Raw genomic sequence first — 24,570 nt, 5'->3', positions numbered from 1 at the left:
CGTACACATGCAGCTGGAGCTTGAGGTTGTAGTCCGAGTCTGACAACATGTATTAAAGGGAAGTTAACACTTGCCACTGAGGCCACACAAAATTGATTTTTGGTTTATCACCTGCACACTTCTAAAATGCTTGTAGTCTTGTACGGTATCATTTTCCTTGTGAAATTTGGAACAAGTTTTATTACACTTCATTATTTTGAAATTTGCAAAGTGTAAAGCGATCTTGTATTGTTACACATCTTCTTTGAAAATTTTGGAAGGCCAAGTTTTTTGATAATTTAGAAAGTTAGTAACTGCAGTGATGGAAATAACTGGGTTCGCGTCGCAAAATGCGATACATTTTTGACGAAAAGTGAGACAAATCTGAAAACGCTAAGCATTTTTCGCAAATCAAAATTTCTGATAATTCATGCAAAACCACGACTGACGCTCGACATACCTGCGTGGCGACGGCCAGCCGGCTTGTTGGCTCGATTGCGGAAATTATTTTGGCAACAACGCGACGACCAGTGTTCACTGGAAATGCCCCCCGGCAGGCGCGGCGCGGTATATGTGGTGCGTTACGGCCGGCCAAGACTGTGCGTAAATCAACGGCAAAAACACGCTAGCACTTACCCCGAGTTTCCATCATTTTTATATGCACAGTACATGTACATGTGGTTTGTTTTGGTGACACAAACTACATGTTCTCGTACATGTACATGTACACGTTGTTGTTTGACACTATTACTCGTGCATACTATACCCACGCATTTACGTTGCTACTAAAACTGTCAAAAATGCCAAAAGTTCCGTTGAACCACACCATCAGGAATTGGCAGAATGACATGCCATGGTTGACGCTGGAGCAGCAGTCTACAAGTCTGATTAACACATTCACTACAGCCGTTGGAAAATGAAAATTTTTGTTACACACATTGTTGCATTTGTTTTTGCTAGTCACTTTATTATTCAAATTGCTAATCAAATGACAATTTGATTAGCATCATTTGCTAATCATTTTTCCCCCTTATGTCCATCACTGAACTGTCTAAAAATTATCCAATTTTTCATCCAAATGCTAATTTGCATAATTTCCAACTTACATTACATATGCACAATGAACTCCTTTTTTTAATTGAATTTTTTTCAGAAATTACAACTTTTAGCATACATTGCTTACAAGTTTTTCAACAATTTTTATTTCATATCCATACTGTGGTTATCCTTAGTTCACAATCTATATTCTGTTTTGTACTGAAGAACTGACAGACCTTCTAAGTACTAGATACCTACAAATACTGTAAGGCACTTGTTTGAAAAACACTTCTAATGAAGGACCAAACATTGTAGTGGACTGTGCTCATTGCCAGCGTGCATGGCGAACTTGGCTGGGTACAGGATCCCCAACTAGGGTTGTCTCAAGGGTGTAATTGCATCGGCGTCCAAGGTCTGAGCTTGTGGCCTTGCAAGCCCAGCCTTGTGGTGGGGCCACATGGCGCCTCCCTAGTCAGCCAGAAGTCACAAGCACTTTGCTGTCAGAGTGCAGAGAACCAGGCCCCAAGTCCAGAATATTTACAACCCAAAAATGCTTGCTGACAATTTGATGTGGCTTTGTGACTTTTTTTTAGCGTGCTGGCGGAATTGTCCTTTGGGACTGTAACAAATACATGTAGGAGATACATGTATATGTACACAAATCACACCTAACTTGGCAATTTTTTTTATTACACAGATGTACATGTAGTTTGGCTCAGCTTACCACATGTAACTTTGCACAAACATGTACATACAGGTGTACAATACATACAGGTGTATATTTACAAACTGTCATACCATGCGCACATGTCTTTGTAAATTTGTGTACACTGAACAGTGAAAAAATGAAATTGGCATACTTTTTAATAGTTCCATGCTTCATGCAACAGTGCAGAAGTCCTCTGTGGTACAACACATTTGATATTCAATAAAACGATCCGTTCCCCTGGTCTTCAGCAATTTACTGTACATACCGGTACTGTAACAGCATCTAGAGGGCATTGTACGTGCTGCATGTCTACCTCTGGCCTGTTAGTGTCCAGCTTAATGCTTTGGCATCTGCAGACATTCTAAATTGAGTCATTACATTGACCCAAATGTTGAAATGGGGTCATGTGTGTGTGTACAAACATGTAATTGCCCCTCAGTTGAGAATGTTAACTTGTCAACACCAGGCCTGGATACTTGACCCAGTTTATGGCAAATAACACATTGCACATGACATACGGTAGCCTACATGTAAAATGTACATTCCGGTACCCAGACTTGTGGATGTTCATGTAGTACTTAGAGGGGTCTACATGTACTATAGAGCTGGCTGCACATTATAGATACATGTATGTAGAACTATTGACTATGGCACCCAAGCAAAGATGTTTTAGATTTGCGCTCAATCTAGTGAAATCTTTTGAAGCATAAGCTACTGGTACCTGTGTGGAGCACAAAGCTGTATGCTTGCACTTGTTTCCTACTTGCACACAGGTTCTTGCATGCACTGGTACATGTATGGGAAGGTTTTATTGACGATCAAAATTTGTCCTCCGCTGGTTGATTTTCCCTGGTTACCTGTGCACAAAGTACATCTTGGTTGTGTGGATATGTGTACACTACAGTGTCATATCCAGTGTTCAAAGTTTGAACCAGTTGAGCACGGTCGGACAGTTTTTAATGGTGCTGGATAATTACTGAAGTAATGGAACAGGCAAAACACTAGTCTTTAAACTAAGATTATTTGAGGAGAATCGGTAGTATTGAATTAAAGATGATGATGAATATGATGAATATGATGTGCTAATTAAGAAGTTAAAGTGCACTTCCTAATAAACTCCTTTCCACTTTTTTATTACATACGACATAAATTTTTAGTCAGATATGACAATAAAAGTGGGCAATTTCACCAAACTTGGGTAGGTCAAGTTACATTTGTGGTAAATCGTGTCTATTTTGCATAGCCTACATGTGATGCTTCACTTGCGTGACAAAAAATTATTGTGCAAAGTTACTGGTGGGGCAACGGAGTTGCATGTTGGAAACATGTTTCATTAACCATTTGAAGTTGAGAGGCAGCTTGTCAGGTATTCTCTGCGTGGTTTATGACTTGGCCTTTTAGTGTTTGTTCCTCATGTTCCTTTGTACCTTCTCCCTTGGCCCGGCTGGCATGGCCCAGTTTCTTTTGAAAAGGCAGCAATAATGGACAAAATATTAAGCTGTCTTCCGGTTTACAATTGAGCGTGACCCACTTTGGTTTACCTTAGAAAGGGTGAATTGGAAAAGATTTGGGGGTGAAAAACTGTTTTTAAGTATCAAATTTCCCTAGAGATTGTTTGGACATGTTTTTGCACATTATGATGGATGAGCCTACCTGTGCTTAAGAGGTACTGTTTCACATACATGGTACATGTACAGGTACTTGTACATAAGGGTGGAAATTTACATTTCATTTGAAAAATGTTAAGAAAACTTCCTCATACTGTTTAAGCATGTAGCCACTACTTAACTGAGGCCGCTACCCACCTCAGTGTTTTCATATATATATGAACAATTATATACATGTACATGTACATGTAGTTCAACAATGCACATGGTCCAACCAATGTAAAAATGTAGATTACGTAGGGGCATTTAAAACAAGCAAATTTTTATTGTTTTAGAATCCACCTTTTTTTCTCAAAAACTACATGGATGCCGAACGGGAAAGTGTTATGAAAATCAGATTACATTTTCGCAGGCATCATTTACAATTAAAGTGAACGCTAGATTGCATCAGTCAAACCATCGAACCTTTAAAAGGGGCAAAAATCTGTTTAAACGTTTGAGAAAATCTGTAAACGGATTTGGAACTTCTTTCGTTTAAATGTGTAAAATGTCCTACCCTTACTTGCAAATGTACATACAATGTACATGTATGCGCACATGTTTACCTTGAGTCACTTTAAATGGTGATTGATAATGTGAAAAACATACATGACTGGGACATGTACTGGATGAAGCCCCCCCCCAAAAAAGAAATAAAGAAAAGACAGTGTTCGGGATCTCTGATGTTTTGATTAGCTAAACTTAATTTTAGTTCGTTCCATTGATGTAAGATGATTTTTCCCCTAGACATTGATTTTCAAAAAACAAAATTGAGGAGAATTCTTAAAATCAACTTGGATAACTTTCTCTCTTTTTAAACACAACTGAGGAGTTGTAGCTTGCTTAAGTGATTAACGGCAGTGATATTTTGGACCTGTAAATGTAATTTGACCCCCAACTCCCTAGAGTACACGTACAGTACCTGTACATGTAACTGTATTTAAATTGGAGGATTCAGGACTGTTGGGGTCATTTTCATATTTTACTCATACACGATGAATGCAAGACTGTTTTTTTTTGGGGTGGGGATGTCATTTGGTAATGTTTTCTTGCTGTAGGAAGTCCCTCATTGGCCGCTTGAGATCAGCCAGTTGATTTCTTTTACATACCGCCCACACTTGTGAGCATTGTCACATGGCCACGGCCAGTCATCCGTTAAGCCCGGCCACGTGCGGTGTCGTCCAGAAACAGACGAGAAATCGATGGTGTTATTCTGTCTTGAGCGTGTGCAGTCTCTGCCTCCTTATGGCTTGCGCCTGATGCCTGCAAGCCACGTGAGGAGTTTGGCCACTGCCTAAAATAATGCCGGCAGTGGTTTTGTGGCGTGCACTTTCATAACGGGCTCCCTCGCTGCTCTCCCTTACTTCCTCGCATTCATCGTAATCTGTTTGATTTCATTAGAATTCATTTATTGTATGCAAACCAGTGCTGAGTGATCTGTCCTGCGTTTTAATTAATGCGGGCAGTGTACACATGCACCACACGTGTTAAAAATATAATTTAGCTTCGTTTTTGTGCTCTGCTTGTGTTTTCATCCTCGCATGATTTTAGTAACAGAGAGCGGCAGCATTATCGAGTGATTCTTAGTTTAAACTTGTAATTAATTATAGTATCAAAATTTTACAATTTGTACCAAAAACTTCTGCTGGGTATACGGTTCATTTAAATGAATCTTAAAATTAAACTTGACATGTACATTGTAGCTACCGGTACATGGGCCCCCTTAAAAGCTGTGGATGTTTTGCATGCAATACCCAATTGTAATTAAGCTGCCAGGTTTGATTCAACTTTTCATACACCCCATAGAGTTACATGTGGGTACATTTACATGTACAGTAAAATCTCGATGAGTCGAAGCCTATTAAGTCGAAATTCCGTTTACCTCCACGTCTTTCTGTGTTCCCGACAAAAGAATAGGCCTTTATGTGCAATAAACTATCCGTAACTCAAAACGTCAATACCACTAAAGCTGCTCATCTCAAAGTTTTGGTAGGCCAATTAAAACAAAAAACACTGAAGAATGATGAATAAAAAGTGATGAAAGAATGCTTGCCTTCATTATGAGTCATTACTGTCACGCGCACGGCTTTTTCTCTGATGAGCAGAGCATGTTCACACGGGCTGCCATTGTCACGTCGACAAGCCCTGAGTGGGCATCAACCGCTCGCGTAAAATAAATCAGGCACGAATGATGCGCCCTCAAGCGCTTTGTACATGTATCACGTGACCCAGCACGGAAACCCTGACCGACTGGCCCGCACGCTGCGTTATGCGGTAACAGCCCGATCAAGCAAAGCAAATGAATGAATTCTCAAGACGTAGACACAGGTACCGGTATTTAACTTCATTGGTTAATTGTTTATTAATGTACCACATAAAAACGTGTGTAATGATGAGGTTTGAGAAAACTTGCAAAGTAGGGATAGCCTAAAATCCGTGTTGGATTCAGCTTGCAGGCCAACTGCCGTAAGCCAGTAAGGTTTCGTGTGCACTGAAGCGTGTAACTTTCGTAAACTGGAACGTGGGATAACTCAAACTTTTTGTCCATTCCCCTGAGCTTCGACTTATCGAGATTTTACTGTACATGCACGGTGTAAAAAGTGTTACATGTACATGTACATGTGCAACATAAATGTACATCTTGAAAAAGCTGTCAGTTACATGTAAATTTATACATGTAGCTCAGTTTGGGGAGGCCGTGCTCAATGTTCCAGAGGTTGCAGGAGAAATCTTACTCCAGTTAATTTCTTCCTTCACCCAGAGCTGTGATTACCTATTGGGATGGCAGAGCAGCAGGGAGAAATTCATGAACCATCGCTAATCCATTTTCTTAAAACAGCTGGCAAATCCATATACAATCACAGTTTACCTTTAATTGGTGTTTATGTGCTTACATGTACATATAGGGTGTACTTGCAACTAAGCCACTTAACCAACAGCTGCATGTGCTGAGATTGTTGTAACAATAATAACGTGGTTCATCAGTGCTGGTCTTCCAACCAAACAGATTGATGTGATCCTAATTATCAGGAAACAGAAAGGTCAATTTACTGGTCCATCTGGTAGGTGTTGATTCATCCAGATGAGACTGGAAAATCTAGTTTGTCACACCTGGTCTCCATCAGCCTTTTGGAGAATATTGACTGGTGGGGGAAGTGTTTGGCTGGATTTGGTTTCGTGGGCTTATGAGTGACCATGTTGACTTTGTTGTTGGAGGGAATGTAACAGCAAAAATGACCAAAATCAGTGTGGAGACATTGATTTTTTTCATTTCATAAAAATGGAAAGATCCTAAAGAATTTTGGCTCAGTGCATAATTTGTGTTTCTAATCAAAGTAAATGTACACTTTTCAATGAAGCAGATGGTTGCCAAACTGAATCAAAATCTGTCATCAGAAAAGTCTTCTAGATCCCAAAAGATTGGTTTTAGAGCCCTGATTTAAAAAGTGCATACATATGGCTTGTTCTTCATAAAATGGACGAAAATGCAACTCTGGATGTCATTTTTCAAAACTTCTAAAAGAGCGACTTTGAACATGTAAAATACAAATTAGCACCTTCTCATTTATAAAAATGATTATTTGGGGATGATTACACGTGTAGGGATAATGTGTACATTTTATGGACATTTGGTTGGCTACTAGTACAAATCAAATGCAGTTGAATTCAATAAAGTTTTACATCAAAGTGTTTACACCAGAGAACTTAATTTCAAAACTTCACTCAACAAGGAGAATTCAGTATATTTTTCGACTGATGCATTTTGAAACACCGAAGAAATAACTTTTAAAAAATATAAGCCACAAAAAAAGAGCACAAAATTGATGGAAAATGATGAGGAAAGTTTGGCTGTCTTACCGTTCATAATCACTCTCACTATACCAGCATATCTGCCAGGTCTTATACCTTTCAACCATTGAAAATTATCTTTAAGTTTGGCTGCATCAAAAATTTATAATGAGTGCAATATGTTCATTCCGAACACCATTTTTGACAGAATTTTGATTTGAAAATTTTGACAAAATGCATGACGTATGAGAATCCCGAAAACACTGTCACATATAGTGCTTGAAAATTCCATGCGCGATGTTCATTTTGCCGCTTATTTTGGAGATATCCCCACTGAAAATTAAACTAAAATTAACAACTTTGAGCATTAGATATTTGTCATGAATCGTATTTTATGTCACGGACGTCATTTTTTTTCGAACGTCATTCAGAATGAACAATTTTCTCTGAGAAACCTTGTTCTGAAGAGAAAAATCTCGGAGCATCGCCATTTCATGGAGGGGCTCATGAATATTGAATGAAAAAGCGGATGCACTATGTGGATTGATGTCAAAGGTCAAACAGGCCATGATGCAGCGAAACTTTCTCTAATGGCACTGCGAGAGAATGAAGCCGCAAAATCTCCACGATCGGTATTTTGGACTGCAGTTTTTGGAAACGTACTTGAAGAAAATGTGATCGGTCCAGTCGTAAAAGGATGATGGTTTGGCAATGCTTTTTTGCCCTTTTTTTAAAGTTTGTCTTGTACATGGATTTGGATTTTCCTCACTGGTTTTTTACAGTCCATTTTTTTGACACTAATGACAAAATTGAATGACGTTCGTGACTGCCGACTTTGGGACCCGATTAATTGTGAGAGGTATTTTTTCAATTTCGTGATTGTAATTTTTATAGGTGTAAATATTATCACCTGTCACCACATATAAATCTGTGTAAAATAAACATGGGGATTATCACTCCTTGCTAAAATTTTATTGGCTAGGATTTCAACAGGTTATTCACATCTGTCAAAAATGCTGACGTTCGAGACTTTAATTGATCAACTCCAATTAAGATGAAAGATGGACACGGTCATCATTGTTCCAGATATCAGCCATGACTTCCCTCATTACATCAGACATTGGGAATTAATCTACTGCTGTTCACTTCAGGAAAAATGAACCCCCAAAGTTGAACATTATCTAATGGTCCCTATTTTGAGGAGCCTGCCATATGTAAGCACATGCACATGCACGTGCACATGCACAAGCAATCTGCCAGTGTGTCCAACCTTGGCCCAAGTTCCTACTGGTGCCTGATTGCGAATGGTCTATTACTCTTCTGTGTGTACATGTACAGTACATGTACAGTGTGTATGTGTCAAGCAATCGGCCAGTGTATCCAACCTTGGCCCAAGTTCCTACTGTAGCCTGATTGCGAATGGTCTATTACTCTTCTGTGTGTACAGTACATGTACATGTTCACAGCTACATTTACATGAACATGTAATGTATTGAATGATTGCAACATGTACAGTTTGATTACAAGTAGTTATGGTTTTGGCATTGCCATGATTTACATTTCAGACACCACTGTGGACTCTACATCATGAAACATTCATTGAAAAGCAAAGAAAAATTGTGTCCATGGACTTTTCTGTCAAATGCCCACCTCATTTGCTTAGGATTCAGGGGCAGACATACATACATGTAGAGACACTGATCCGAGTACTTCACCAGGGAACAAATCTGGAGTCTAACTGACACATGTACTGTATACAGGCATTCAGAATGGCCAATACATGGACATCCGCTGCCTGCAGGACATGTCATGATTTAGTGTGGAAATTACCAGTCCACCTGCCTTTGAGCAGTCAGCTTTTAAGAAAATATTACATGTTTCCATGGAAGCGGGATTAAGTTTGGGCTTTTACTGACGATCCAAAAATCACAAAATGAAACTACCTGCTAAACCATCTGTTTTCCCTGTGGCACTGTGTATTTTTTAAATAGAAATGATTTATGAAAAGATGGTTAGAAATTTTAATACAAGCTTTGCCTTCACATTTGTACTTTTTGAAGAGCATGTATTTACTGCAACCAGCGTCATAGTTGGAACTACTGTACCCCGGTACGTGTAGCACAAGAACACCACAAAACGATTTATTAGTGCCGTACTTGAATGTTCTCAGGACCATTCACAAGTTCAGTTGAAGGACCAGTCGCAAGTCACATGGCAATGGAATACTTTTGTTGCAGTCATTTGAATGGCTGACGATTTGAAAGCAGACTTGAGGCCTTGTGATAGTCATGTGGGAACTTTGAATTGGTCTCGAGCGGTCCAGAATACAACACTAATTGTGTACTCAACTTAGAGCTTTTGAGAAAAAATTGCAAGCATGCTGGTTGGGACTGGAACCCAGGACCCTCCTGTGAATTACAAGTACATGTACAGTGCTGATCCCTAATGACTCAACCACCATGCTTTGTCAGGTTGGCTTGCTTGTTTGAATCTGGTTTGCAGGAGTTCCTGCCATTAATGACTGCTGATGGCTTGTTGTGTCTTGTAGTTTTAAAATGGTTAATGATGAGATGTGGTCATTGTTGATTTTCCCATTATTGGCCGCCTTCATCTCAAAAGACAACGGATTGTTCCCTGAGGGTTTTTAAGGGTGTAAAAACCACAGCTCTGTGTTAACACCACATCAAGCTAGTACACTACAGAATCAGCCTATTAGTGTGAAGTTCAAAGTCTGTGTCATGACGACTTCCATTTTATTCCCCGTGAGCCACTATCTTTTTTCTCCCATTTCCTTTCTCCGCTCTCCCGGCAGTCCACGCTCTATCCTCACATTCACCGGCTTTTCACACATTTCTGTTCCTGAACACAAAAGATTTATGGAGTCGGAAGACTGTGCCCTTTTGAATGCCATACATGAAACATTCACATTTCTGTATATACCCCACATGTATTAGTGTGAATGAATGCAACATGCAAATTGTGGTTGACGGTTTGTAACATTTCTGGCTTTATTTGTCCTTATATTTAGGTAAAGGTCGACAATCACCTGACCAGTGCTCCCCGGCATCCGGATACTGTACGTGACAATTGATTTTCCTCTAACGTTATTTTATAAAGAAAAATCAAACAAGAAAAAAATCATACACCCATGAAGTTATTGTAACTTGAGGGTGAGCTGCTAGCACCCATTGGTTTCATCGACACAGTCCCTTCCCATTCCATCCTTATCAGTTGTGAATCCATATCCTGTACTTGCCTTGTCAAAACAATGCGGACTGGGAAATACTAAGCCAACAAACAGGGACAAAATGGTACGGGAAGTCGTCGTAAGCTAACATTGTCAAACAGGCTGTTAACCTTTTGTCCATTTCCATTGCTTCAGTGCTCGTATAACAGCTGGCATAATACTTTGAAGATTATCACTTCACAGTGAATATAACTTTGCGTTTGGTCACTTTGGTTACATGTACTATGTAAATTGCAGGAAGAATCTTAAGTGGAAGGAATGACACATTGCTCACTGACTTGTCACACAAGTGTCTGTATCATATCAGTCCAAATACTTTGCCTGTACTGAACAACACTGCCACTGTACATGTACGCTGTAATATGCTGTCTTTTTGTGAAGCACACATGGCAGGGGGAGGGGCTATGTCAAACTCAAGAGGGTAGAAGAGAACATGCCCAATGTGCAGCCATCCTTTGGCTGTGGCTGAAAGTGGCGCTCATGTTCATATGTGTCACCTGCGTATTGTGGCCGCCAGTGATGCCAGAGGCTGCTTTGCATCGTTCGTAGTCACATAATTCTAGCTACATGTACATGTACTTGTAGGCAGCGTCAGATGCTGTGATTGTTCATTATGAAGTCCGTGTATGGTATGCCTATGTAACAGGGAAAAATGACACACTATGAGGAATTAGCAAAACAACAAAAAACTCTAACTAAACCAAGGATCTTTGAAGGAAAAGTCGCAGGAAACTGAATTAATAAGGACTCAGACACCAATATTTGACTTCAAAAAAAAGGGACAAAAAATAATTTATTAATGAAAAAGTACAGGAAAAATGAAAAAAACAAAAATGACTCAAGGACTAAAAACCACCCGAAGACTAAGACTTTAAAAGACTCAAAACCAAAACCAAAACCCAACACAGTACGTAAAAATGGACCTTATGAATTTACACTCGGACTTCAATCACTGACTCCTAGCAGAATAGGGCTCAAGCAGAAAACCACACTCCAGTTAGGAGGAACAATACATAGGTACATGTGAAGTTGACTGGTCTCTGCTGATCTGCTACACTGAGTGTGACCAGACCATGTGGTAACTCTATATGGGGGAAGCCAGGGCTTAAACAAATAAACAGGGGGGCACACTACTAGAAGAAAATCAAGAACTCTAAACTAAAGTTAAACATTTTAAAGGGGAACTACTTCTATGTACAAACGTGTACTTAATAACATAAACATTTCTGGCTCTGCCACACTCGCCCCATCTTAAATCATTGCTGTCCTCAGCAATGCAAATAAAACAGAATTTAATACAAACATTAATACACATATTATACAGCATAACTTAACGACAGGTATCATTCTATTATTAAATTCAAAGCACCAACCAGATACATTCAGGCATTTAGGAAAACAACTAGTATTTTAGCGACTCATCATGTACATTAGTCTCGGAACTCCTCTGGTGGAGGAATGGCAGGAGTGGACATCTGCTTCGACTGCTTCCGGTGTTGCCTCATGTACGCCATGGTCTCATTGTGAAGCTTGGGCCAAAAGAACTTCTGCTGCATGAGTTTTAGCACCTGTCCATAGCTTAGTGTCTCCATACTGTGATGAAGGCTCCTGAAGATGTCATACCTCATCCCATGGGGTAGTACCGTCACGTATTTGACCTTGGCTCCACCAGTCCTGTAAAACAGTAGGCCACCCTTCACTTCCAGGTTATCCCACACCTGTAGCAACTGCTGCACCACCTTGGGCTCATGGGCCATCTTGCTACGACTCATCCTCTTGGGACCATCCAGCTTCATATCCACGACCCTCTGTATGGCTGGATCTCGCTGCTGGGCTTCCCGCAGACCGTGGCCACTTGTGCCTCCACTCTCATGGTTTGGCTCGTCATTGAATCGAGCACTGGCAGGGACTGCTTTTGGGTGTCTAAAGGGGACTCTGGGGGCTTCAGGACTCTTGGGTGTAGACTCATTGATGGGGACTGGAGTTACTGGGACATCTTTGGGAGACTTTGTCTTGTCACGGTGCAGCATGGATTCCAGGTTGTGAATGCAGCTATTCTGTCGTTGCTGCTCGCCAATAATCTGGGTGATCATCGCCTTCAGTGTGTGGATTTGGTGAAACTGTTGCAGTATGACTCTCTGCATACAGGCTTGATGCTGCAGTAACTGTAAGATGCTGGACCGTTGGTCAACAGTCACTGGTTCCTCTTGGCAACTTCGGGTGAAACCATTGGGAAGTGGATCAAATCCACAAAACTGAAGGGTAGTCAGTGCTTCCGTCATCGTGTCCACTCACAGATCCACTAAAACAACACTGTATTGGTTTGGACCTAACCTCTGACCAATTAACATGAAAGAGCATAAAAACCCTTAAAGAAAGAAAAATGACCTAGTCCCTACTAAAACAGTTTCAAGCTAAGTTTTACAAAAAAAACATACTCCCAACCTGGATTCTCCACCACAAATTTAAAAAAATGTAACAGGGAAAAATGACACACTATGAGGAATTAGCAAAACAACAAAAAACTCTAACTAAACCAAGGATCTTTGAAGGAAAAGTCGCAGGAAACTGAATTAATAAGGACTCAGACACCAATATTTGACTTCAAAAAAAAGGGACAAAAAATAATTTATTAATGAAAAAGTACAGGAAAAATGAAAAAAACAAAAATGACTCAAGGACTAAAAACCACCCGAAGACTAAGACTTTAAAAGACTCAAAACCAAAACCAAAACCCAACACAGTACGTAAAAATGGACCTTATGAATTTACACTCGGACTTCAATCACTGACTCCTAGCAGAATAGGACTCAAGCAGAAAACCACACTCCAGTTAGGAGGAACAATACATAGGTACATGTGAAGGTGACTGGTCTCTGCTGATCTGCTACACTGAGTGTGACCAGACCATGTGGTAACTCTATATGGGGGAAGCCAGGGCTTAAACAAATAAACAGGGGGGCACACTACTAGAAGAAAATCAAGAACTCTAAACTAAAGTTAAACATTTTAAAGGGGAACTACTTCTATGTACAAACGTGTACTTAATAACATAAACATTTCTGGCTCTGCCACACCTACGCTTGATGACTTCTACACTGTAATTTTGGCTCCGCTTTGTTTACATGTATGTGTAACATGGGATGCAAAACAGTGAATAGTTTTGGTCATTGCCGTTTTGCAGCATAAGTCTCCTGTTTCTGGTGTGGTGTATGCGCTAATGCACGGTCTGTGTAATATGACAGCACAAATTGATTGGAGAGGCATTGCAAATTATCGCCACTCTGAAGTTACACAGGAAGCAGGAATACAGTAGGATTTATTTTCCATTTTCAGCCCAAAAAATGAGTCATCAAATCTTCATCAATGAAAATGTCATTGAATGTTACCGTAACCTTTACTTGCATATCGAGCATGTACCAGTATAGTACATGTACATCCCCGGAAGATCATTTTAAAAAATATCAGAAACAGACCTTCAGTTGACTGTTGGGCATTCCACAGGAAAGCAAGCCGTGCATTTCAGAAATAAAACACCACAAATGGTATTCTGGAAATGAAACACTGTGGCCGGCTGTTTCCAAGAGAGCCCCGCTTTGCCTGTTTTGATGGCAAGTCCAAGAGTCAACTGGAGTCATTGTCTGCCTAACAAGGCAAGTGAAATCATGCAATTGCAACCTTCCCATGTTCATTAGTACCTTCGGGCTATCGCATAGAGCACACAGCAGCGCTCTCTCTCTCTCTACTCTCTCTCTGTATTGTGTAAGTTTTGCCTTGCATTTGGAAATTAAACTGGCCCTGACTTGAGGCAACCCAAACAATGAACGTATTGGTTGATATTTTACATGTATGTCTAGGTGTATGTATTGACGCCGAATTGGCAAAGAGGCAGTGCCTCATATTGGTTATTTTTATCTGTTACATGTATTATTTGATTTGTTTTTTCACTTGGCAGTGGCCCACTGTGCACACTTTTCTTTTTCCCCCTTCTGTACTGGTGAACTTGTACATGTATTGTGTTAACATCATGCACATGTTAACGTACTTGATGTTGAGTACTCGCCACCATATGCTTGACACGGGTTGTATAAACATGTCAGCCAAGAAGAGTACACAGAGGACCATTCAAAGCTATAACTAGTCCATCACACGATAGATCTAGAATGAGAAAAACAGAGAGCCTGAAAATCTCCAATATTTTTCACTGTGGGCCTGCATTTGTTCAAGTCATCACCTACCCGATATCTTCAAGCACATGTTTACATGTATATGAACATATGTTTCGTATCTGAATTCTGTTGTACAGTTTGGCAGTAAATTTCACCTTGGTTTCAATACCTGATGGGTACGATGGTAAAATCCAATTACATGCACACATATACATTTGTTTGGTCATGAACATGGAAGGCGGTGAAATACCCTTTGAAAGAGTGAAACAAAGGTTGAAAATAACAGAGACACTGAGGTGCGTTTTGAAGGTCTGTGCCAAACAAATTGATTGAAGCTACCCTTTGAAGAAATTTGCCGTTTTTATGATACATGTCCACGTATGTAGATCAGTGGAATGTAAATGGCACATCTTTTATGTTTCAACCTTTGCTCGTTAAATGGGGAAGAGCCAAACAGTCTGGCACTTACAGGCCCTCCCAAAACTCCGAATTAGACTGATTGAACCCACAGTATTATTGTTTAATGTGGTAACACATCACTATGACAGCAGGCCAGCAATAAAGATGTTTTATGCACGCAAAAATATGGAACTTTATTTCATTGTTCACCAAACTAAGGATAAATTACATATAGTTTTGTGGGGAAAGAGGACCTGCATTTCTAATGTTAAATGCATAATGCTGAGCCGAGTCTGACATCCTTTGTAATATACAGTACACGTACATACTGTACGTGAACACACGAAGCCATAGTGGGGTGTTAGGCACGTACATGTGCATCATGTACAAGAATTGGAATTACCAGTAAATGTACAATGTACATGTGCAGATACATGTATATGCAGGTTCCGAACCCCCCCCCTTGGAAATTGATAAATTGGCTGGTGGTTTTCTTGGAAAAGTGAAAGTGGTTGCTTTGAAAGTTTCGGTATTTATTGACTGCAGGGCCAGCTCCTGTGCACTTGCGTGTACATGTACTTTCTTCGCTTGCTTGTTGGAAAAGCTGTCAAAGAGAGAAATTGTGAAGCAGTTATCTTAAGAAGATGTTGTGTATTTCTTGTACAGGTTGAAGTTTTTAAATAGAATTTGGAAATTCTGCTTTTGAAACATGGAGCGAGATGATCTGACAATGTTGTTGATTTAATGCGCTTCATAATAAATATATGTTGGCTAATAACGCCAACTCGCTGTCGCAAGACTGAATTACGAAGTACACAGCTACAGTGTGGTTAAGCGGAAGGCATGCAGAGGTCCCTTAGATGGCTGCATAACCACCCCTGTCTGATCAGGAAGCACGGGTAGAGATTAAAAGTGTTGATTTGTACCGTGGGAAAAACCTAGAAGATCCAAAGAAAAGCCCTTTTGGCACAGAGGAAAATCAAACAATAGCTCCATGAACGTATGGCTTGGGCCAGGATTGAACCCAGAAGTTCCAGAACCAGGTGAGAAGCAAGCACCCTTCTGCACTTTCCATGCATGCCACCTGCAATGGGTCAAGATTGAACCCACAACCAGATGAGAGGCAAACGCTTCATGCACTAGCCATCCATGCCACCTGCAATGGGCCGGGAATCAAACATAGGACCAGGTGAGAGGCAAGTGCTTTATGCACTAGCCACCCATGCCACCTGCAGTAGGCCAGAAAGCAGATCTTGCACAGGTGGAATGCAATCTTCAGAAAGGGTGGATGTCTCAACCATGTCTCGTTGACCACCACCAGAAAGACACACATGCTTTTTTACCAGATGGTGGGGACCATGCACATGTTGAAATAATGGATGTAAGGACTACAAATGTTATCTGGACAAGTGTTTGTCCACACATGTATCTCAGTCCTGACTTGATATTGCCGTGTTCCCCCATATTGGGATTAATTAATACTGGGGTCAACAATTAAAATCATGGCAGGAAGCAGGACTTTGGGGTGACAGGAAGACTCCGGGTCATTCACAACTTCTTCCTTTGATTATGCACAGTAGATTAAGTAGCAAGGGTGGCATCCGTTGATTCGTGGTAGCATACAGTATTGCAACTAAGCTTTAAGAGTATCGGGCTATTTACTAGCAGGCAAGGCACACGCGTGACGTTTAACAACTGACCACGGGGTGGAAGTTCCGTCAGACGGACTGACCATAACAGGAGTGGTCCGCTAAGGCTCCGCCAGCCACACAGCTGCATGTATATGTGCCGGACGAGCATAGGGCTACTTCATGTACCTCGAATCACACAACACTCTGTTGCCCATAACATGTATCGGACCGCACAACAATTCGTGGTCAGTGTCGCACAACAACGAGTGGTCAGGCCAGGGAGCGAGACAGCAAGAGTGAGGAAATCCTCGCCTTTTAAAGAGAATTCGGGCTTCTCATACCGTATCATGAATAAACATGTATGTATATGCAACTCTTTAGAAGAATAACCAATGAGGACTACCCGGCCACTGTCTCTAAGCAGAGTGTGTGCAAATACAGCATATGTAATGCGAAATGACGCAACGCTGGTGCAGGTCATGCCCAAGCAGGCTGGCTGCGGTACACAACGGAAGTGTCTCCCGCCCGCATGGCAGGAGGGCGGAGCAAGAGCAGAGCGGCGACACGCAGGGCAGGTCAATGACTATGCATATTCATGTATGGTCGCAAGGGTCAAATGCGATGCACAACTCTGGCAATCATGCAGCGAGGCAACACGTGAGATAAGGCTCAACTGCATTCAACAGCATTATACTCAACGATGCTATAGTGATGAAGAAAACTCTTAGGCATAAGTGCAACATAGAATGAATAACAGTAATTCAGAGATACGCAACAGTATTAACTAAAGAAGTTGTCCCTTTGACATGAGTAGAAAAAAACCAACCCACAAGTACACACGATACAAAATACTACTCTCTCTTCAGAATGACATGTACTTCAGTGCTTGGATCATTTGTCCGTTAGCAACATTCTGATTCAAGACATGGAGAAGAGTGTACATGTACATGTACATGGCAAGCTACTGGAAATGAAGTACCCCTGAATGTCCGTGAACCTTGAATGAAATAATTAGGAATGACACTTTCCTTCCACGTGATTAATCGCAAAAGGGAATTCCAAGCACTTAACAGGTTGGGCAAATGTCACCCGTCAGACTTTTTGTTTTTGAATTATTGCCATCCCCACAGACTGCTGCCTTAAAGTAAACATCTTGGTGAATGTGCAGGTACTTCCTACTCCATACATTTGAGGGTACAAACGGCCCAGTTATGATGAGCCATGCACAGATAAGGACAGATAATGGAGCTGTGCTCCCATACTGAAGTTGTCCCGATGGGCAGCAATTCATGGAACATGCACATGTAAATTAATTAGGGAAGGATATTGGAGCCCCTGGCATTAGTGCTACATGTATACAGTGTACAATGTACATGTTCATGTCCATGTACAGTACATGTGCATGGGTAGTGTACACAGTTTAAAGATACAGTGTACATGTTCATGTCCATGTACAGTACCGTGTAGGTGTATGACGTATACGTGTACCGTATATGTACATGTGCATGGGTAGTGTACACAGTTTAAAGATACAATGTACATGTCCATGTACAGTACATGTGCATGGGTAGTGTACACAGTTTAAAGATACAATGTACATGTCCATGTACAGTACATGTGCATGGGTAGTGTACACAGTTTAAAGATACAGTGTACATGTTCATGTCCATGTACACTACATGTGCATGGGTAGTGTACACAGTTTAAAGATACAGTGTACACGTATATGAACCCACGAAGGACATGTTGCACATGTACATGTACTTACATGTACATGTATACACACCCTTGTTCATGGAAGTTAAGCAAAAACCAGAAACACATCCTGGTGGACACATTTTTGTAATGTTTCAGATCCTATCATGAGTTTGTCTTCCCTGATCACCCAATCAATCCCCCTGTCCCCCCCTTCCGTAACTAAAAATAGATAGCCCCCAGCAATGATACTAGTACATTGTACATATGTATATCAGTAGCATCTATCAAGCCTACAGTCTGAGACTGAATATGGACGGATTGCTAAAATTAACCCCTTTGACATTACATGTACAACATGTTGTGTACCAGTAGCACAGGTACGGTGCATGTAGCTGATTTATTTTGTAAACTTTCATTCATGGGTGTAAGGTTACAAATACTGTACATGTACATGTATGTTAATGGGAATGGTTTTTTAAAATCAAATACATGCTTGCGATGTTATGTAAGTTTGTTTCGAAAAATGGAACAGATTTTGCGGTTCATCAGTCACATGTATGTTGAAAGAACTTCCCGTCTCAGTTGTGCTCAATGTTCCCTACTTTTTTTTTTCTGTAAATGAACATGTGGACTGTAAGGCACTAGGAGTCTGAGTTAGGCACCATCAATATTGCCGGTTGTCAGTGTTGAGGTCACAAAGCGTGACGTTTCAACACCTATTGAGCATGACTTTTGACAATAATGGAGACCAGACAGCCTGCCTGGCACACTGCACCATGTACATGTATAGTACATTGCTGTGCTGTCCTGCGTATTGCGTAGTGTCTTGGCTCAGCACAAACTCCACAACTGCTAGCCAATTACAAGAAGTGCATTTTGATGACATCAGCTCGTGTGCTGTAAATTGTAATTTTTTTTTTGGCACAGAGTCACAGTGATGGGTGTAATATACCCAGCAAGAAATGAGACCGAGGGGTACCCCCCCAACATGTCCAATCCCTATACACATTCCAGACTATTGTTACTGAACACATCCCCCCAAGATGTCTGAAAGGAATTCCCCAGATTCCTGCGAGACAATGACCAACACAAAGCAGGGGGGGTTCTCTCCGTCTCATACCTTGCTGCATATGGGGTGTAAAGTTAAACATTTTTTCATCTGTCCGTTTACTTAATGCTTTCAGTGTCATGCGCGCCCATTGCCAAGTGTTACTGTTCGTGTCGAACATTCACTTTGAAAAAAACAAGGCGCATGGATCGGGAACGGTTGCATGTACCTACATGTACATGTAGGCAGACAAACAATTTTTATACATGTACCATGTACATTTTCACATGTATATACATGTACATGGTACCGGTATGTTCTCTGTACATGTACAGTCTAGTGTTGCAGATATTACATGTACGGTACCTGTACTTTTCCAAAGTCATATTTCAGCTGATTTGACATACCATAACTGTGGGCTGTTTACTACGCTGATGGGATTACAGAAACTTTTGGACTGAGCTCTCCAGCTGGCCTATATCTGTGTTCATCTGTTCTGCCCCATTTCCTATGAATCCCAAGTTATTTAACATCTGGAGATACTGTTCACCGATATCTTGACTGTAAAAAAAAAAAAATTCTTATAAATTGGAACTTGATTCTGTTTGTTCTGTCTGCTGATTAGGTGTTCAAGTCTCACGTCATAACTGTTTTTGTAATATGTTTATTAAGGTTACCATTTTTGATACAGATACGTGTACGTGTCTGCAGGCACCAGTTGTTTGAAATTTATGGACATGTATCAGGAAGATAAAAGCTACTGATATGTCTTTGCTCTGAACAAAATTAGCCTTAGTTTAGAAACCAAATTCTGCTCACGTGTATGTACATGTATAAACCAAGGTCTTTTCTTACGTACATGGGTGATTCTATAAATTAGGCGTCCAACTTGGGGACATTTTGGTGTCCTGTTGCTTGTGAAGACATTCAACTTTTCTTCATGTAAAATGGTAACAAGATTATCAAACATTGTACAAGTATATTGTACAAGTCATAAACAATGTAATCCTGTTTGATCTACAGAATGTGAACAGTACTAATATTAGTTCCATCCAGATAAGCTGAATGGTTTCACCGGTAACAGAACACCTAACTGTCCCCAAGTTGGACCTCTAATTTATATAATCACCCACATACACCTAGATATCTTGCATAATTTGAACCCATATTGTACATATACATGTACATGTACAACTACCCGTACAATGCAAAACTGAGAACCTAACAATATGGGAAAGAGGTGTGGAAGATTGTTTTGCTGAGCTCAGGGCTCTTTTCCTCTCAAATAGAATGAAACAAAAAAAGATTGATGAAATTTAGAATCTTTCCTCACATGCAGTGCTTCTGTAATCTACAGTACATGCATATACGTACACGTAGAGGCAAAGTTTAATGATGTACATGCAAGGACATCCAATTTGGTTTTGGCTACACATACAATATATGTAAACATTCCAGTAATGACAAAACTCCTGTGTTGATTTTATTTAATTAAACTTATTTTGAAAATTACTGGTACGGTACATTGTGTGGCGGTTTGCTTGTTGAGTAAGTCCCGTCAATTTCCACGCAGCAAAAAAACAAGAAGACATTGTTACACAAGGTGTAATTTTGTACAGTATCTGAGCCCGAGTGTCACAGAATACCCTGCACAATGATCAGTGTGGGACCACCAAGCATTCTCCCGCATTATATTGTTCATTGGCACCCGATTGTCAATTGCCAAGGCAGGGGCGTACATGTGGAACAGATTTTTAATGGAGCGTGGATGTACGCGCTCAAGAAAATGCTCGCAGCTTGGCCGTGCACACGCTCTCTCTGTTGGGAACAGGAGACAACACCAGTGTACCGCTCTTGTACGGAACAGCACATGTACATGTACAGTGCGCTGTGCATTCACACTAATGGACATTGAAATCTCTACACACAGCTCAGCACACACAGTCTGGACTGTCTGTATTGCATTACCGAGGTCACGGTCGGGTCAAATCCATGTCTATTTACATGGGGCAACCTGCCTGCAGTGGCCATTTTGTCTGAGTTCACTGGGCCCTTTTTTTTTGTCGGCATACTGAAGCAGTGCTCTAGTACATGTACATGTACACTACGGTATCAATGCGGATTTCTTGGGGGAATAGGATTGAAATTTGAAGCACAGGCAATTTGCCATTAATTGGTATTGTTTGAACATTAATTGTACCCGGTACATGCACCTGTACACATGTACATGTAGTTGACATGTTAACATGATTGTGTGGTACCCGCTTGTACTAATGTGCATACTGAGTGTGGGGAGCATACATGTACATGTAGGCCTACATTTACAGCACATCGATCTGGACATATACATGTAACATACATTTTACATGTAGCGTTTCATGAATTATGCATGTGCGAGATATGAAGTTATTCACACAGTCAGAAAGCTCTCGATAAAATGTACCTGTATGCCTGTGCATGTGGAGAGTTACATAGAAGAACAGTGCATGTCAATTTATCATTAACAGCTCAGTGTGTACAGGGACAGTGCTAGTATTTGGGCTAGTAAATGGGGGTATCAATAAATAAGATTGAACAATATTTTGACAAGTACCGGTACATGTACGTGTACTCGTATATATGTACCAGTATAATGTTAACGAGCATCTGTTATTATTCAAGAGGGAGAGTTTGTTTGATCTGTTCATACTTTTATGTCTATCGGCATATAAATAATATTAATGTACGTATGCATTTATATTCACACAAATTTTGCACATTTGTACAGACTTTATTTGATTGTTTTTATGTGGTGATAGTCACTGTTTCATGCTGCTTTTACAGCATCTTTAAACCATTTTCACAACCAAAGCAAAACGCAAGTCCAAATGTTGCCCATTAACTGTGAATTTGAAAAAAAAACCCAACCCAGGTCTTGTAGGGTACATGTGAAAGTGATAGAACTGAGTGAGTGTCAGGTGTCAGCTTTTTCCCAGGGGCAGTATATTTTGTTCATCAATGGATACCCTGTAATCCACGGAACACCTGAGTGAACGGACATGTACATGTACGTACATGTCATGTAGGAGAGAGGATGTGTGTACATACATGTATACCGTAATGGTCCATGTACATAGGTACATTGCATCAAAAATTGTGATTTTGATTTCCAGGGTGTTAGCAATAAAAGCATCATTTTGTGATAGATGTGCATGGTGGGATATTTATGTATAGAGGGTTTGCATGGCTGCCATCTTGCAGGCCAGTGCTTTTGTTCCCAGGGGGTTGCACAAAAGGAGGTTTCCCTGTGGAACAGAACAACTGCCTTGCTAGATGGCTACCATGCAAAGCTTCTATACTACATGTACACATGTACATGTACGTTATACATGTACGTGATTGTAACAGTGTTGTTTGTTATCTTTTTTCAGATTCTATGGGCTCTATATCGTCTATCCAGTCACCCACCAGCACTATGGGTTCCCCTCCCCCGATGTCCAACTCTCGCAGCATGGGTTCCCCACCCCTCATCACTTCCCCACCCCCGCTGCATGCAGGGAGTGGGGGGATGTTGCACTCGCCGGCCATGCAGTCTCCGACCCTCAGCAGCATGGGTGGGTCGGGTGTGTCCTCCGTCTCCTCCCAGCAGGAAGACATCAAGCCCTTGATTGGCCCCTCAGGGATCCCCACCCACCCAGTTCCTGGGTCCATGATGTCGCATATCTCCTTGTCGCCATCCTCCATGCTTAGCCAGGGGGCGCACTCGCCGCTGGGCATGCCCGGCTCGTCACTGAACAAAGGCATCTGTGCTGTCTGCGGAGACAGAGCTTCTGGTAAGGATGAGGTTTTTGGTAAGGGGAGGTACTCCAAGGTGGTCAGTAGGTGGTCTTGGGGGGATATTAATACAAAAAGCAGTCAGGTGAAATTGCAGTTTTCTTAGGCGGAAAACATTTGTGATGCAATCACCAGTGTACGCTACATGCGACAGTACTTACGTGTACTTGTAAGAGGCAACTCTAAAAGATGAGAGAGAAAACGTTTATCTCCGCTTAAATTTTTTAAAGAATACTTCTGACTTGGTCTTCAGATATCTCAGAGCTAGGCTTCAAACAGCTTTTGGCAGTTGGTGTACAGTGAATTTGTATGTCTGCATTTACCATGTTTGAATGACCATTGGGTACGCGTACCGGTACATGTATGTGCGACATTTGCAAGATCATGCAAAAGTGCCAAAAAAAAACTAAAAGGAAAAAAAGTGGAGAACTTGTATGAAAAAGGTGCAAAGAGATTTGAGTGATACAAAATTAGACCATTATACATACACGTATTTGCCTTTAAAACATCCTTTGGAAAAAAACAGATGAACTGCAACCTTTTGACCTCTAGGACTTGTGTCTGTAAATTTCCATAGAACCCAGGGAACCATTCATCGTACATGTACCGGTGTAGACCACAGTCTCCCTGTTCATCACTGTGTTTTGGTGTCACGTCTCTCTTCCAGAGACACTGTTGAGTTTCTTAGCATGCTAAGAGTAACCTTTCACATGTTGTGTCTTTCTGGGTTTGCAAAACAGATTTTTGATTTCAATTCAACTGGAAGCTTCTTTTGACACAGTCGCTGCACTCACGTGCACTCGCATAGAAATTTATAGACTAAAGAAAGGAAGTTGCTTTGCATTTAAAAGAGCTCCCCAGGCTTTGTGTCCTCAGAATCGCATTTCTGGAGAGTTTCCCTGCTCAATGCGTGGTTTAACACTCAGGAAAAGGTTTGCATTTGGAGGCAATTTAATGACGGCCTTTGCTGTCCCAATGTGTACTTGTAATTGTATGCATGATGCCGATTCTGTCCAGCAATCGAAACGTAATTTTGCCCTCGCTCACCGGTTTCTATGGTTACCAACACATGTGAGACATCTTATTTTGTGTACAAAGCAGTATGTACGTGTACGTAAAACATCCATGTACAATAAGGCGTGCAAGGACTTCTGGTGTGAAATGGTGAGCCTTTTGAGTATTGCAACTGGTCATTCCAGATAATCAGTGTGCATTCATAGGACTGGCCTGGTCAGTGCGGCTGTACACTAATTATGAGTAGCTTGCTCTGGATCGGCTCGAGCTGGCGTGATGTTGAATGTCTTTGGCCCGATGACCTTGGCCCATCGAAATTCCAATGTACGTCTTTATTCATGTGATCCGTACATGTATGGGTAGTTCAGTCAGTCTATGTGCACCACACTG

At 41.0% G+C, this 24,570-nt stretch overlaps 2 protein-coding genes across 5 annotated transcripts in view; one reads left to right on the top strand and one right to left on the bottom strand.

Annotated features, from left to right (window-relative positions):
• The window catches only part of LOC110976278 (retinoic acid receptor RXR-alpha-B-like), a 47,335-nt gene that overhangs the window by 5,130 nt on the left and 17,635 nt on the right, over window positions 1-24,570 (top strand). For 3 of the 4 annotated variants that reach the window (XM_022229397.2, XM_022229395.2, XM_022229396.2), the window contains exons 2-3: window positions 10,190-10,237; window positions 22,764-23,165. In XM_022229397.2, the coding sequence (XP_022085089.1) occupies window positions 10,190-10,237; window positions 22,764-23,165 (450 nt within the window). The remainder of the gene's footprint in view (window positions 1-10,189; window positions 10,238-22,763; window positions 23,166-24,570) is intronic. The other variant, XM_022229398.2, reaches the window with a different exon arrangement.
• On the bottom strand, window positions 11,053-13,479 carry LOC147797502 (uncharacterized). Its single transcript, XM_087143115.1, has one exon. It carries the CDS (start codon window positions 12,688-12,690, stop codon window positions 11,839-11,841), a length of 852 nt encoding a protein of 283 aa, XP_086999241.1. The 5' UTR covers window positions 12,691-13,479; the 3' UTR covers window positions 11,053-11,838.

Source organism: Acanthaster planci, linkage group LG11 (genome assembly GCF_054643075.1).
Source record: "Acanthaster planci isolate LZ-2023a linkage group LG11, COTS_SCS, whole genome shotgun sequence".
Classification (NCBI taxonomy): domain Eukaryota; kingdom Metazoa; phylum Echinodermata; class Asteroidea; order Valvatida; family Acanthasteridae; genus Acanthaster; species Acanthaster planci.
This window is presented reverse-complemented; position numbering and strand designations above follow the sequence as displayed.